Source organism: Pongo abelii, chromosome 11, assembly GCF_028885655.2.
Source record: "Pongo abelii isolate AG06213 chromosome 11, NHGRI_mPonAbe1-v2.0_pri, whole genome shotgun sequence".
Taxonomy (NCBI): Eukaryota; Metazoa; Chordata; class Mammalia; order Primates; family Hominidae; genus Pongo; species Pongo abelii.
Genome location: NC_071996.2, coordinates 37,224,253 through 37,238,384, shown reverse-complemented (window position 1 = coordinate 37,238,384; position 14,132 = coordinate 37,224,253). Strand labels below are relative to the sequence as shown.

The 14,132-nt window shown below is 38.2% G+C and overlaps 2 protein-coding genes across 10 annotated transcripts in view; one reads left to right on the top strand and one right to left on the bottom strand.

Annotated features, from left to right (window-relative positions):
- The window catches only part of MAP3K19 (mitogen-activated protein kinase kinase kinase 19), a 55,690-nt gene extending 53,184 nt beyond the window's left edge, over positions 1-2,506 (top strand). Inside the window, exon 10 of the mRNA XM_054549307.1 lies at positions 2,080-2,506. Coding sequence (XP_054405282.1) covers positions 2,080-2,146 — 67 coding nt within the window. The 3' untranslated portion in view covers positions 2,147-2,506. The remainder of the gene's footprint in view (positions 1-2,079) is intronic.
- Positions 2,507-9,761: 7,255 nt separating this feature from the next.
- Positions 9,762-14,132, bottom strand: part of CCNT2 (cyclin T2) — a 38,968-nt gene continuing 34,597 nt past the window's right edge. For 8 of the 9 annotated variants that reach the window (XM_002812435.6, XM_054549300.2, XM_054549301.2 and 5 more), the window contains one exon: positions 9,762-13,936. In XM_002812435.6, coding sequence (XP_002812481.1) covers positions 12,515-13,936 — 1,422 coding nt within the window. In that variant the 3' untranslated portion in view covers positions 9,762-12,514. The remainder of the gene's footprint in view (positions 13,937-14,132) is intronic. The other variant, XM_009237668.4, reaches the window with a different exon arrangement.

The following is a 14,132-nucleotide window of genomic DNA, read 5'->3' as shown; positions in this document are numbered from 1 at the left end:
CAGCATGGTATTGGTATAAAAAGACACATAAACCAATAGAACAGAGTAGAGAATCCAGAAATAAGTCCCCATATGTAAACCAACTTATTTTTGACAAAGGGACCAAGAACATATACTGGGGAATTGACACCCTCTTCAATATATGGTGCATATTCATATTCAGATGAACGAAGTTAGACCCCTATCTCACCATATACAAAAATCAACTCAAAATTGATTAAATACCTAAACATAAGACTCAAAACTATAAAATTACTAGAAGAAAACATAGGGAAACACTCCAGGTTATTGGTCTGTGCAGAAGCTCTTTAATATATAGTTCCATTTGTCTATTTTTGGTTTTGTCACCTGTGCTTTTAAGGTAAAGGAAAGCACAGAGTGAAGAGACGACCTGTTGAATGGGAGAAAATATTTGCAAAATGTTCATCCAACAAGAAACATATCTCAAAAGAAGACACAAATAGCCGACAGGTATACAAAGAAATGCTCAACATCACTAATCAACAAGGAAATGCAAATTAAAACCACCAAGAGATACCATCTTATCCCAGTTAAAGTGGCTACTATTAAAAACACACAAAAATAACAGATGCTGGCAAGAATGTGTAGATAAGGAAACTCACGTACTGTTGGGTGTGAATGTAAATTAATACAGCCATTATGGAAAACAGTATGGAGATTTCTCAAAAAACCCCCAAAAAACTAAAAATAGAACTACCTGCTGTACGATCCAGCAGTCCTCCTACTGAGTATTTATCCAAAGGAAAGAAAATCATTATCTCTAAGGGATACCTGCATCCTCATACTTATTGCAGCATTATTCACAATAACAAAGGTATGGATCCACCTAAGTGTCCCTCAACAGATGAATGGATAAAGAAAACTTAGTATATATACACAATAGAATGCTACTCAGCCATAAAAAAATGAAATCTTATCATTTTCAGCAACAGAGATGGATCTGGAGTTCTTTATCTTAAGTAAAATAAGCCAGGCCCAGCAAGACAAATACCACATGTTCTCACTCTTAGGTGGGAGCTACAAAAGTAGATCTCATGGAAGTAGAGAGTAGAATGATAGTTATCAGAGGCTGGGAAGGGTGTGTATGTGGTGGGGCAGGGAGGATAAAAAGAGGCTGGTTAATGGGTACATAATTAGATAGAAGGAGTAAGTTCTAATGTTTGATAACAGAGCAGGGTGACTGTAATTAACAACAATGTATTCTGTATTTCAAATAGCTAGAAGAGAGGACTTGAAATGTTCCTGACACATAGAAATGACAAATACTTATTATATATCAATAAAGAAAGTGGTTGCACAATGTAGTGGGTAGGGGAAGTTACCTGTTTGTTAAAGCCTTAATAAATATTTATGTATCTGGAAAAAAAAAATCAAAAGATAGCCAATTTAACCAAAAGAATGCCTCTGGAATAGGCCATTGCAGCTAATCATTGACTATTTCATTAGCTCATTGGTTCATTAACTGGCTCATTGACTGATACCTTTCTAAAATCTTTTGAATTTCTTGAAGAAAAAAACTATGCCACAATAGTACTGAACAACTGTCTCCTTCTATTTTACGTTAATCCAGGAGTGCCCAAGATGGGATTATTTCAATTAATCACCAAAGCATATTTGAATATCTATTTTAAAAAGTTTTCAATTCTGGATTTTAATGCTTCTAAATTTTAAAAGTAAATGTAAGTGTGAATTTTACCATATGTAAATTAGACTCCTAACAAATTGAACAAAAGTACAATGGGAAAGCAGGTCCTAGTTTTCAATCACAATAGCTACCACTTTTCGAACAAGTACCATGCTATTGTTTAAAAGTTGTATATATATTATTTAATTCTCCCAATGAGTTAGGTATTATTGTTATCTCCATCTTACTGATGAGGAGAGTTTTAGTCACTTAGCTTAAGGTCACACAGCTAAAAATTGGAGACTGGACTCAACCCAAGTCTGTTTGACTATCAGAAGTTGTATTTCCATCTTTAAAAGTTCACATTTAAGTAGATCTCATTGGCAGTCTCATTACTGGGTGCTACTGCTTCTAATGTGTTTTTCCCTTCTTAGGGACCAGCATGAGCGACCTTCTGCTCTCCAGCTCCTGAAGCACTCCTTCTTGGAGAGAAGTCACTGAATATACATCAAGACTTCCTTCCCAGTTCCACTGCAGATGCTCCCTTGCTTAATTGTGGGGAATGATGGCTAAGGGATCTTTGTTTCCCTACTGAAAATTCAGTCTAACCCAGTTTAACCAGATCCTATGGAGTCACTAACTGAAAGTTGCAGTTACATATTAGCCTCCTCAAGTGTCAGACATGATTACTGACAGTATCAGAAAACATGTTCTTAATAACAACAAAAAACATATTTCAGTGTTTACAGTTTTGATTGTCCAGGAACTACATTCTCTATTGTTTTATATGACATTTCCTTTTATTTTTGGCCTGTCCTGTCAATTTTAATGTTGTTAGTTTAAAATAAATTGTAAAAACAACTTATATTTTCTTGCTTGGTGAGTAAAGACGCTTACTTAATTTGTCCAAAGCAGAGTAGAGGAAGGCAGGAAGGTAAGTTAAAGAGATTCTAGATTCTGTACTTTGGCAGCAATCTTAGCCTAAAAGATTCTAGGAGGCTCAAGGCCTAATAGGGAGGAGGTGAGGGCCTCGGCATTTCATTATCAGAGAGCCCCCAAACTCCTCAGATGTCTCTGAGAAATTGTGCTAGTTAAGGTGGCATCATAAACCTTGGGCTCTTTTCTCTGTAATTTATTTGTAGTGATTTGAAGTTTTTAATCTAGTTGCAGTGAATCAGGTCATTTCCATATGCAGAACTAGCTAAGCCTAAACCAGTTGGTAGGACAAAAGCTAGGTCTGATAAGGGAAGGATGATTTTTCCACAGACCTTTGCTCATTTCATTTGACTAGTTACCTCTGCTGAGATCATCCTTCAAATACTGCCATTCCCAGAACATTAGCAGACTTCACAAAAGTGAGCATGGATGAGTTAGTAGTATTACAAACCATTTTAAGTTGGTGGATTAAGCAATTTTTTTTTTAGACTGAGTCTTACTCTATCACCCAGGCTGGAGTGCAGTGGCATGATCTTGGCTCACTGCAACAACCTCCGCCTGCCGGGTTCAAGCGATTCTTTTGCCTCAGCCTCCCAAGTAGCTGGGATTACAGTTGCCCACCACCACGCCCAGCTAATTTTTGTATTTTTTGTGGAAATGGGGTTTCACCATGTTGGCCAGGCTGGTCTCGAACTCCAGACCTCAAGTGATCCACCTGCCTCGGCCTCCCAAAGTGTTGGGATTACAGGCGTGAGCCATCGTGCCTGGCCAGGATTAAGCATTTTTTATAAGGTTTCCATTGCTGTTGATCTCACTGATCCACTAAACTTCGCACCTATTGTTCTTTTTATTATTATTATTATTTGAGATGGAGTCTCACTCTGTTGCCCAGGCTGGAGTGCAGTGGCGTGATCTTGGCTCACCGCAACCTCTGCCACCTGGGTTCAAGCGATTCTCCTGTCTCAGCCTGCCAAGTAGCTGAGATTACTGGGAACTGCCACTGCGCCCGGCTAATTTTTGTAGTTTTAGTAGAGATGGGGTTTCACCATTTTGGCCAGGCTGGTCTTGAACTCCTGACTTCGTGATCCACCCACCTTGGCCTCCCAGAGTGTTGGGATTACAGGCGTGAGCCATCACGCCCAGCCAGCACCTATTGCTCTAAGCTATAGCCACAGATATTTTTATGGGCTGCCGTCATTTCAAGGTGGTACAAATACAAATTAACTTTAGGAGTATTCTAATACTAGTATCAGGATTTGTCAAAACCAAGCTGGTTTAGTTTTCATGAAATAAATGTGAAATGCTGTCCAGGTGAGGTAAAAACAGATTTTACTCTGGACATGTAACATTAGATGAGTCTTTGTGGGTATAACTATTCTCAAATTTTCTTTTTTCATATTTAAGAAATTAAGGATCGCTTCTCGGCCTTTTGGCTAAGATCAAGTGTAAGAAATTAAGGGAAGAATATGTCCTTTATTTTACTTCCTTGTATCTCAATATGACCAGAAACAACATAATTTTGAAAGGTTAGGGCTTATTCCTTTTCCATTTTGGAGGGATCTTCAGCATTCTTTCAAATCTGAATATTATATTGGACTTTAAAGCAACTATTTACAATCAAGCCTGTTAAATCCTATGGGGAAAGGGCAAAGAGTAAGACCTGTTAATACTGTGTATAGAGACCACAGTAATGGACACACGAAGTTGGTGTTAACAAGTTACTCCTATTCTACTGAAATATAAGGGTACTGAAGACAATTTGGGAATATTGAACAGCATCTTCAAAAAGCTGAAGTTTTGGCCGGGTAGGGTGGCTCACCCCTGTAATCCCAGCACTTTGAGAGGCCGAGGCGGGTGGATCACTTGAGGTCAGGAGTTGGAGACCAGCCTGGCCAACATGCTGAAACCCCATCTCTACTAAAAATACAAAAAATTAGCTGGGCATGGTGGCGTGTGCCTGTAATCCCAATTACTTGGGAGGCTGAGGCAGGAGAATCGCTTGAACCTGGAAGGCGGGGTTGCAGTGAGCCGAGATTGCACCACTGCACTCCAGCCTGGGCAACAAAAGCGAAACTCCATCTCAAAAAAAAAAAAAAAAAAAAGCTGAAGTTTTCAATAGGCAAGCCTTGGTCCTCAAAGCTTCTGTGTTTTTGTTATTCACTGTGTTTAAGAGATGAACAATTGTTTGGAATTACACTCTTTCATTATTATTGCCCACATGTGTGCTCTCTTCCTTTTGAAGAGGGTCTGAAAGGAGGTTGGGAGTGGAGGTAGGGTGGGGCTGGGATGGCTAGCATTCACTGAGCTTTTAGAAGAAAAAGGCATATCATTTCATTCTAGCTGCTGATTGGGATGGTAGTATTGTCCTCCCTTTATTATTCTGAGTACTTTAATGGTATGAAAAGCTTTTCATTGTTCACCTAGCAGTAATACTGTCCTCCCTTCCATGAGCATCACCCTTTTCCCAAGGCACAACCGCTGAGTTTTCAATCACATTGAAAACTCATCTTATTATGTACTAAATTCCTGTATGCTCTGGGCCCAAGCTCAAAGACATTTTAACCCCCAAGTTCTAAAAAGTAGATCTACAGCATCTCCTTAACTTTAACCTACTTTAGTCTTACACTGTGTAATGAGTAGCTCCAAGATAATAACCCACTTAATCTGCTCAAGGAGCAGCCAAAAGCTACATACCATCACCTATTAGGCCGTCTTTATTCTTCACACGAGCTGCACTTACAAGTATTAATTCAGTTTAAAGCAGCTTTTTAAATGCAGAAACTTGCATTTTAAAAATCTTTCCAGGTGATTCTGCCAATTAAAAAATCTCTGGTGTAAGCAGCCTCTCTCTCTACTGGTAATAAAGTTTTTAAAAAGTTTGTATATGCCATTACACTGTCAAGTTTATAGAGGATAGTGCTTTTTCCTATTGACAAGACATCACAACATTAAGAAAATCCATGGCTGAATTCATCCATAAGGCAGTCACTAACAGGCTGACGTGAAAGACTAAAGAAAACTGGCCCCCTCAACTGTGTCTGAACATTTGAAAGGTCTAAGTAAGCCTCTTAATTTCATGGCAATATAATAAAAATCTTTTGTCAGTGAGGCCCTACATTGTTTTGGGAGGTGGTGTTGAGGGGAAGGAATAGGCAGGCCATATGCTGCAGCTAAAATAAAAACATACAATTTATTATATTGAAAAGTGCAAGGGGCAGGGGTGAAGGAATAAACAATGGACTTGGATGAGTTTGGTTAGATGGAATTACTCAATTTGTAAAGTTAAAACCCATCCAATTTATTATGTTAATAAAACAAGCCCTTACTGGTGTCAGCACCAGTGAGACAAATCTCTTGTGATACAAAAAATATTTGTTACATTTAGGCTGAAATTGTTTTATTTTTAATTAAAAAAAAATTTTTTTTTTTTTTTTTTTGAGATGGAGTCTTGCTCTGTCGCCTAGGCTGGAGTGCAGTGGCGCTATCTCGGCTCACTGCAACCTCTGCCTCCCAGGCTCAAGCGATTCTCTCCTGCCTCAGCCTCCCGAGTAGCTGCGACTACAGGCGCGCACCACAACGCCCAGCTAATTTTTTTGTATTTTTTAGTAGAGACAGGGTTTCGCCATGTTGGTCAGGCTGCTCTCGAACTCCTCACCTCAGGTGACCCGCCTGCCTTGGCCTCAAACTCCCAAAGTGCTGGGATTACAGGCGTGAGCCACCGTACCCGGCCTTAAAATCTATTTTAAAAGAAGTGACTTTTCTATCCTAATTCTACTTTATCAAAGTTATTGCAATTAGCTTTCATTTTCTTTCAAGTGGAAGGTGCAGGGAAATTGCTGGGAAGGGGAGGGAAGCTGGTGAGCAGACTTATTAAAGAACAGCTTATGCTTAAATATTTTTGAAGGGGCTGGGCGTGGTGGCTCACATCTGTAATCCTAGCACTTTTGCAGGCCAAGGTGGGCGGATTGCTTGAGCCTAGGAGTTTGAGACCACCCTGGGCAACATAGCAAAACCCCGTTCTACCAAAAACAACAACAACAACAACAAACCCCAAAAAAACAAAACAAAAAAACCCCAAAAATTAGCCGGGCATGGTGGCACATGCCTGTAGTCCCAGCTACTCAGGAGGCTGAGGTTGGATGATCGCTTGAGCCTGGAAGGCGGAGGCTATAGTAAGCCAAAAATCACACCCCTGTACTGTACTCCAGCTTGGGTGACAGTGAGAACTTGTCTCAAAAAATAAAAAATTTTAAATAGGTAATTCCCCTTCCAGATAACTGCAACTATTCTTTGTGCTTTTTATGGGAGTGATGCAAGAGGTTAGACAAGAAAATCTTAAAACAGAAATTAGAATGAACAATTTAAGAGAATTCTGGACACAGCAGGCATGCAGTATTTAATATGTTCCAGTTATACACCTGGATTGGCCTTCATCATTCCAATATCCCAAATCTACCCCTCAATTAGAATTCTCTTTAATGCTATTCTATCTAGCCTTCCTTGACCATCCAAGCCTTACACAACTCTATAATGAACAGGTACTACTACTAACACTTTGTAGGGAAGAAAAAGCATGAGATCAAGTAATTCACCCAATGCCATTCTGTCGTTAAATGGTAGGGCTGAGACTATGGCATGGACCATTTGATCCCAGAGCCTGCACTCCAGAATGATACATGAAATTACTTGGATAAAGGGTCAATTATACTAGAGATCTCACATTTCCCAGGGACTTAAAGTTACTTCTGTTTTTGTTGTTGTTGAGAAGGAGTCTTGCTCTGTCGCCCAGGCTGGAGTGCAGTGGTGCGATCTCGGGCTCACTGCAACCTCTGCCTCCTGGGTTCAAGCGATTCTCTTGCCTCAGCCTCCCGAGTAGCTGGGATTACAGGCACGTGCCACCACACCCGGCTAATTTTTGTATTTTTAGTAGAGACAGCGTTTCACCATGTTGATCAAAAACAACCACCACCACCACCCCCCCCCCCCAAAAAAAAACCCAAAAATTAGCCGGGCATGGTGGCACATTGCCTGTAGTCCCAGCTACTCAGGAGGCTGAGGTTGGATGATCGCTTGAGCCTGGAAGGCGGAGGCTATAGTAAGCCAAAAATCACACCCCTGTACTGCACTCCAGCTTGGGTGACAGTGAGAACTTGTCTCAAAAAATAAAGTGCTGGGATTACAGGCATGAGCCACTGTGCCCCACCTGAAAGTTACTTCTGATTCACATTTTAACTTAAGACATGTTAGAGCCTTGGATTTATGTTGTCAATAAACATTTTATTAGTTCCTTGTATGGATAAGAAGCTTAAAGTCAATGACTAATTCATGCCATATACACATACTCCTGTTTTAGATTTTCTATTAGCAAACATCCTATTCAATTGTTGTTGGGAGTTTTGAGTACATTCAGAAAATGAAACCCCACAATCACTGTTTACAAAATAAGTTCTAATAAAATGAAGCTGCTTGAAAAACAAAACATACCTTAAAAATAAGAATGTACTCATCACTTAATAAGAATGTACTCATTATTAAACAATAGGCAAATCAAACAAACTACTAAAGTGGCAATGCTTGGGATTTTGAGTTTCTGCCCCAAACTTGAAAATAAAGGAAATTAGACGGCCCTCAAAACTCTGAGATAAATGGATTCCACAGTGAAGTTGCCTATGAGAACAGAATTACTCCTAGCCATTCAATCTTCGATGTATCTTATCAATCTACTTAAGCAATCTGTCAGGCAGAATAGGTAACAGTAAATTATAAAGAAGGAGCCACAGAGGCAAAAACTGGCTGTGCCCAAATTGACACTGCAGAGCAGAAAATCAATCTATGATATTAGGCCTAAAACATTCTGAGCTTTTCAGTTCCACTGGCAAGATGTATTACAAAAATAGATGCTCCAGGGAAACTAACAAAAGCAACCTTTTGATTTCGGCTTCCATGTATGTCAGCTTACAGCAATTAGGTTGCTCACTGATTTCTGATATTAACGTATCAGAATGTGATTCTCAAATTAGTATCATAGCTTGGTACCCAAGGTCAGAGAATGTGCTGCTTTTCCAATGCAAAAATCCCTGTCTAAATAAGCCCATCTTAGGGTGCATGAGATTACCACCTATTGTCTTGTCAACTCATTTAGTTCAAGTGTGAGATTTGTTGATCCCTCATCTGGGTAAAGGTAGTCAGTGAATCCTACTGCCTCCCTTCAAGACAGCCTCTCTGAGGCAGTAATCAGGTTAGAAATACTGAATCCATGATTCTTCCTAACAAGAGCCTCCAAATATTCTCAGCAAAGACATCCTAAATTTAAGCAGATATGCTTTTCATTTGAATAAAATTGGAAATGGTGTAATACCTTGAGAATGGTTTTCCTAAGATGTTACCATGTTAAGAAAGTCCCCATGTCTATAAAAAATGCAAAACCCTGAAATATCTAATCAACTAACTGTACTCATGAAATGCATAATATTCATGCAGATATAAGCAGTGGTTTATTTCTAAGGTTGCTTAACGAATACAAGTCAGCAATTTAAGTTCTCAAATATAAACTAAAATGTGCTTGAAACCTTTTAAGGCAAGGGTATTTGGTACTAACAAAAACATTTCATATTGGTTCTCTGAAATAGCCCTCAAGTAGTCATTTCTAGTTCAAAGAGGACAGGCCAAAAAAGTTAGGTATTCTATGTAATTATTAATACAATCTGTTGCTACAAAGTAATATAAGCAGCCACTCATGACATTCAAGAAACCATACATCATGTTAGAAATTTCTTTTAGATGACTGAATAAGAACTTTAACCAGAACAAAATCTGCACACACGGAGGAAGACCAAGGTGCACATTTAACTGCTTTCAAAGATAAACCTAGGGCTGACAACAGGACTTTTTTGGTATTTACATACCTGCAAATTAGGAAACTGTGAGGTTTTACCACTACAGGATACTGCTGCCCGTTAAGTAGGCCTCTAAGAATGTTTCAGTGAACAAACCACCCCTTTGCTTTGGTTCTGAAAATACCTATTTTGAAATAGCTAAGGCAAATATTTAGAGGGACACAGCTCAATACTGGAAAACTAGCTACAAGAGGTAGAAGTAAAGCCTTTCTTTGCAATGTGCTTCTGTGTAAAGGTAACAAATCAGTGATCTAGGGAAAACACAACTTAAAAATGACTCACTCTTTTATAGGATGTTTACAGATGCTTTTTAATATTTCAAATTTTTTTAATCTCATCAAAAATGTTATCACCTTAACAGTACTTTGCACATGTGGAATTTCATACCTAAATTTGATACTATTTTGGTTTATTTATGGCTACTTACAAGAGTCACAGTAATAATGTCCACTCATCAGAGTCTTTCTTTGGTAGAGCCTAATGGGACCAGGCAGATGAACTGTTATGCAAATGAGATGGATAAAGCAAATTCATGATAGTATGAATTATAAGGGTTTTTGTTTAATGGAAATACAACTTAAAAAGGATTTCCATATTTATCCCCATCGTTATTTTGGAAGCTTAATATCCTGTTAAGGGGTTGAAGAGTTTGAATAGCTCACACAATCCTGTAAAAATGACAACTGGCTGCCCTTTAATAAATAAAGTCATTGTAAAGAATTACATTTACAGAGTGAAAAGTGAATACATAGCATTTCAAATTCAATTTTGGAAGTACTAATAAGTACTGACCCATAACAATATACACTAGCTATCTTTTTAACTGTCCATCATTAGCACCAATGAAGATTCAATAAAATTACCTTTATTCCCACGTCTCAAAACAATTCTGCAAATTCTTAGTGAAGTTTAACTATAGTCACAGACCTTAAATATTCACATTGTTTTCTATGTCTACTGAAAATAAGTTCACTACTTTTCTGGATATTCTTTACAAAATCTTATTAAAATTCCTGGTATTATCACCCCCAATTATACAGTAGCACAACCACCTTATGTAGTTTTTACATGATAGCTCTGTAGAGGTTTCACATCTAAATTACCAAGAAAGCCCTTCCCTCCCTCATCTTGCACTCAGCTTAATTCTATACTAGTCCTTGGATTATGTACCACTGTAAAAGTATAACTATCAAAATTACCATGTTTATGGATACAATATTATGCCATACAGAGCAACAAAGTTACATATAATGACAAAGATTACTAAAGTTATGCAAGACAAGAACAAATGTTAGGACATGCTACCTAGGCACAGTCCCTACAAAGAGGCTCCTAAGTACCCCAAGTTCAAATAACATCGACAAAATAATGAACAATTATCTTTAAAAATTATAAAGCTACTGGCAAATTAGATAATTGCTAAATAAAGGTAGAGCACGAGATTAAACTCTAATATTTACAACTGCAACATACTTAATTACAATTGTGCACGTATCAGTGGCTTTGTAACAAAAATACAGAGAAAAAATTAAGTTTTCAGTTCAACAAGAGGTTGAATCCAATCAATCTCAAATATACTCAACAACTCAAAGATTTACCACAGAATAAATTCAAGATTAGCTGATAAACAAGAGCCATATTACTGGTGTTTAAGACAAAATCTAAACACGTTAAAATCTAATGTTTGATCAGAAGTCAGATGACTGTGCAAACTTTACCTCAACAGAAATATACTGAGATGTGCAAACAAATGTAAAACCTCCACTAGTGGTTTGCCTGGGAGGCTGACCTTTTTTCTTACAGAGCTTCCTGATAACCATAAACTATAAATACAGGTACAATGCACAGTCAGTAATCTTTTTTTTATTTATTGTTAGAATATAAAAGAATTGAGAGCATAGGTTTAATTTCATTTTTATAAGGAAGACTACATTTACCTGAAAAAGAAATATGGCATCACACAAAAACACGCTTCAGAGAAGGAGTATATTTAAGAATATGGTGTCATTCTGAATGCTAAAGGAAAAGTGATCCCTGTTTACTATTAAAATATGTAGTGTAAAATACTTTAAAGGAAACAACTTACTAAATCTCTACTAGGTAAGTTATTGTGAATTTAGTTTTCAAATCACAGTAATCCACATAACCATTATTAACAGCTCTGTTTCATAGAACTGCAACAAGCCAACAAACATTTAAATGCACTTCACATCAAGAGTATGTAAACTTTATTTTTTCCTCTTCAAGCCTTCAGAAAGTTAGGGGCTATTTCAGCAGCCAATCTGGTCAGAACCTCTGAAGGCAAAATTTCAGTGCCTCACAGTGTATATGACCGTCTGTGGCACTGCACACACATCTGGTAGTGAAGTGTCCCCTATCAGTGGCTTCCAGTAAGGCCTAGAGTTTAAGGTTAACATAAAAAAGTGCCACCTTTGTTTTAGATTAGTGATGGACTCTGACAAGATAAAATAAAGTTATTCTGTATATTGTTATACTTACAAGCAGCTCCAATCCTGAGTATTTATGGTAATATCTAAACATACAAAAATGTATGTACATTTTTCTCCACTTTCTTGTAAACAGTTGTCAGTATACTGTTTTATCCCTTTATCATTGAAACATGCAAATCATACATACAAGTATAAATACACAAAAGAAAACAATTTACACTCATTCAAAAGCCAAGCAACAACAAAAAATAGCTACAGTATTCAAATCATAAATAATGAATGCTTGAGGCATCTTATATTCCTAGAAGCAGCCAGCCATTCATCCTAATGTTCTTAGCTGCAATTGTAGAAATACTGAGTTTTGCACCTTCCATGCTTTTACAGTATTTTTAACACTATCATATGTGGAGATAAAGACTTGTTTACTATAATCTCTTCTTTTCAGAATGAAGAATAAAGCAGCACTTACAAATATTGAAGCAGTGGCAGCAACAGCAGGGGTTACCACTGCTAGATCAGAAGGAATTTTTCCATTCTAACAATTTTTAAATTAAAAAAGTAAAGGAAAAATTGACCTAAACAAATTATTACATGTTCATTCCTTGGGCACTTAACAGCGAGTCCAGCATGTCGAATGTGTCTTTGTAGTCCATATGCTGGCTGCTTGTACTGTACTCGTGATTGGCATCAGGACCGTTGGTCTCCACTGGCTTCTTGTCCAGTTTCACGAGGGTGCTGAGATGTCCGTAGCCCACCTGGTATGTGACAGGGGGAGGAGGGGGTAAGGGATGGTTAAAAACAGAGTTGTGAGAGGATATATACTGCTTAACAGAGGAGGAAGAACTAGATGAACTACCTGAACTTTTGGAACTTTTGCTCATTTTGGAGTGGTGGTTGTGAGATGCATCATTGACATGCAGCCTCTTCCTTGAAGAGCTGGAGCTAGTGGAAATGCCATCACTGCTCAGGCCAACAGGACTCCTCAGAACAGTGGGTGGTATTCCGTCAGCACTGTGTTTACTGCCACCGCTGCTGCTGCTGCCACTATGCGAGTGGGAATGCTTGTGGCTGCTGGTGTGGTGGCGGCTTGAAGGATGCTCCTTGTGCTTCTCCTTATGGTCTCTGCTAATATGTGGGCTTGAATGTTTGCTCTTCCCACTGCCTTCATCAGAAGAGCTGTGTCTTTCTGAAGAAGAAACTTTTATTTTCATTTTCAGTTCTTCTTTACTGGCGCTTTTATCAGTGGGTGGTATTGGAATCCGTAATTTCAGTGATCCACTCTTTTCCTTTTTATCTGCCATGTATTTTTCAGTATTTGCGATAGGTATTTTCATTTTAATGGGAGAAGTAACAGAACTGCTGCTGGCTGCCTGTGACTGCCCTTGTTTGTGCTGCTGTTCTACCTGGGCAGCTATATAATGATCCCTTACATCAAGATCAAGAGTTTCTAGTTTACGCTTTTCTCTATATTTATCTAAAGACATTTTCTGAGGAATTATTCCTGGAGTAGCGGAAATTGGCCCATGGTGTTTACTGCTCCCTGCTTTATGAGTATATTCTTGCTTAACAGAAGAATGATCTGAAATTTTGTCAGGTCTGTGATGTAATCCTGAATGCAGTGATATAGAAGGTCCCTGCTGGAAGTTGATGTTGTACTGGCTACCAGACAAAGATGTCTCCTGTTTCTGTGAATATAGCTGTTCTGTCCTTGCTGAGTCTTGATGTTGAGGCCATTCCTGGTGTGATGATAAACCGTATGAAGTACTTGGCATTCCTGTTGCTAGCATTGACAAATTATCAGATGTATGGCTGTCTTGAACAGAAATATTTCCTGAATTTAGAGGTACTGGTGCAGGGAATGCTGTTGTAGATGGTTTCTGAAAACTTGGGTTTGTAGGCACACCAGTGACACTATCTACTAAAATGGAATTCTGGACCAAAGATGAACCAAGAAGTGGTGTCTCTGATACCTGTCCATCTACTTTTGGTTTCCTAGCTGCCTGATTAGCCTATTAAAATAAAACACAGAAGAAGCAGTGATATAGCAAAATAATTTAATGCAAATTTCTTGTCTTATAAAAGTTATATATTAAAAACATTATATATTAAACATATGGAAATAAAATGACCTGGGGTCCAAGGTTTTATGTTGCCAGTAAATAAATGCCTTAGAGGCATAAAAGAAGGCTATAAAAAATTGAAAAC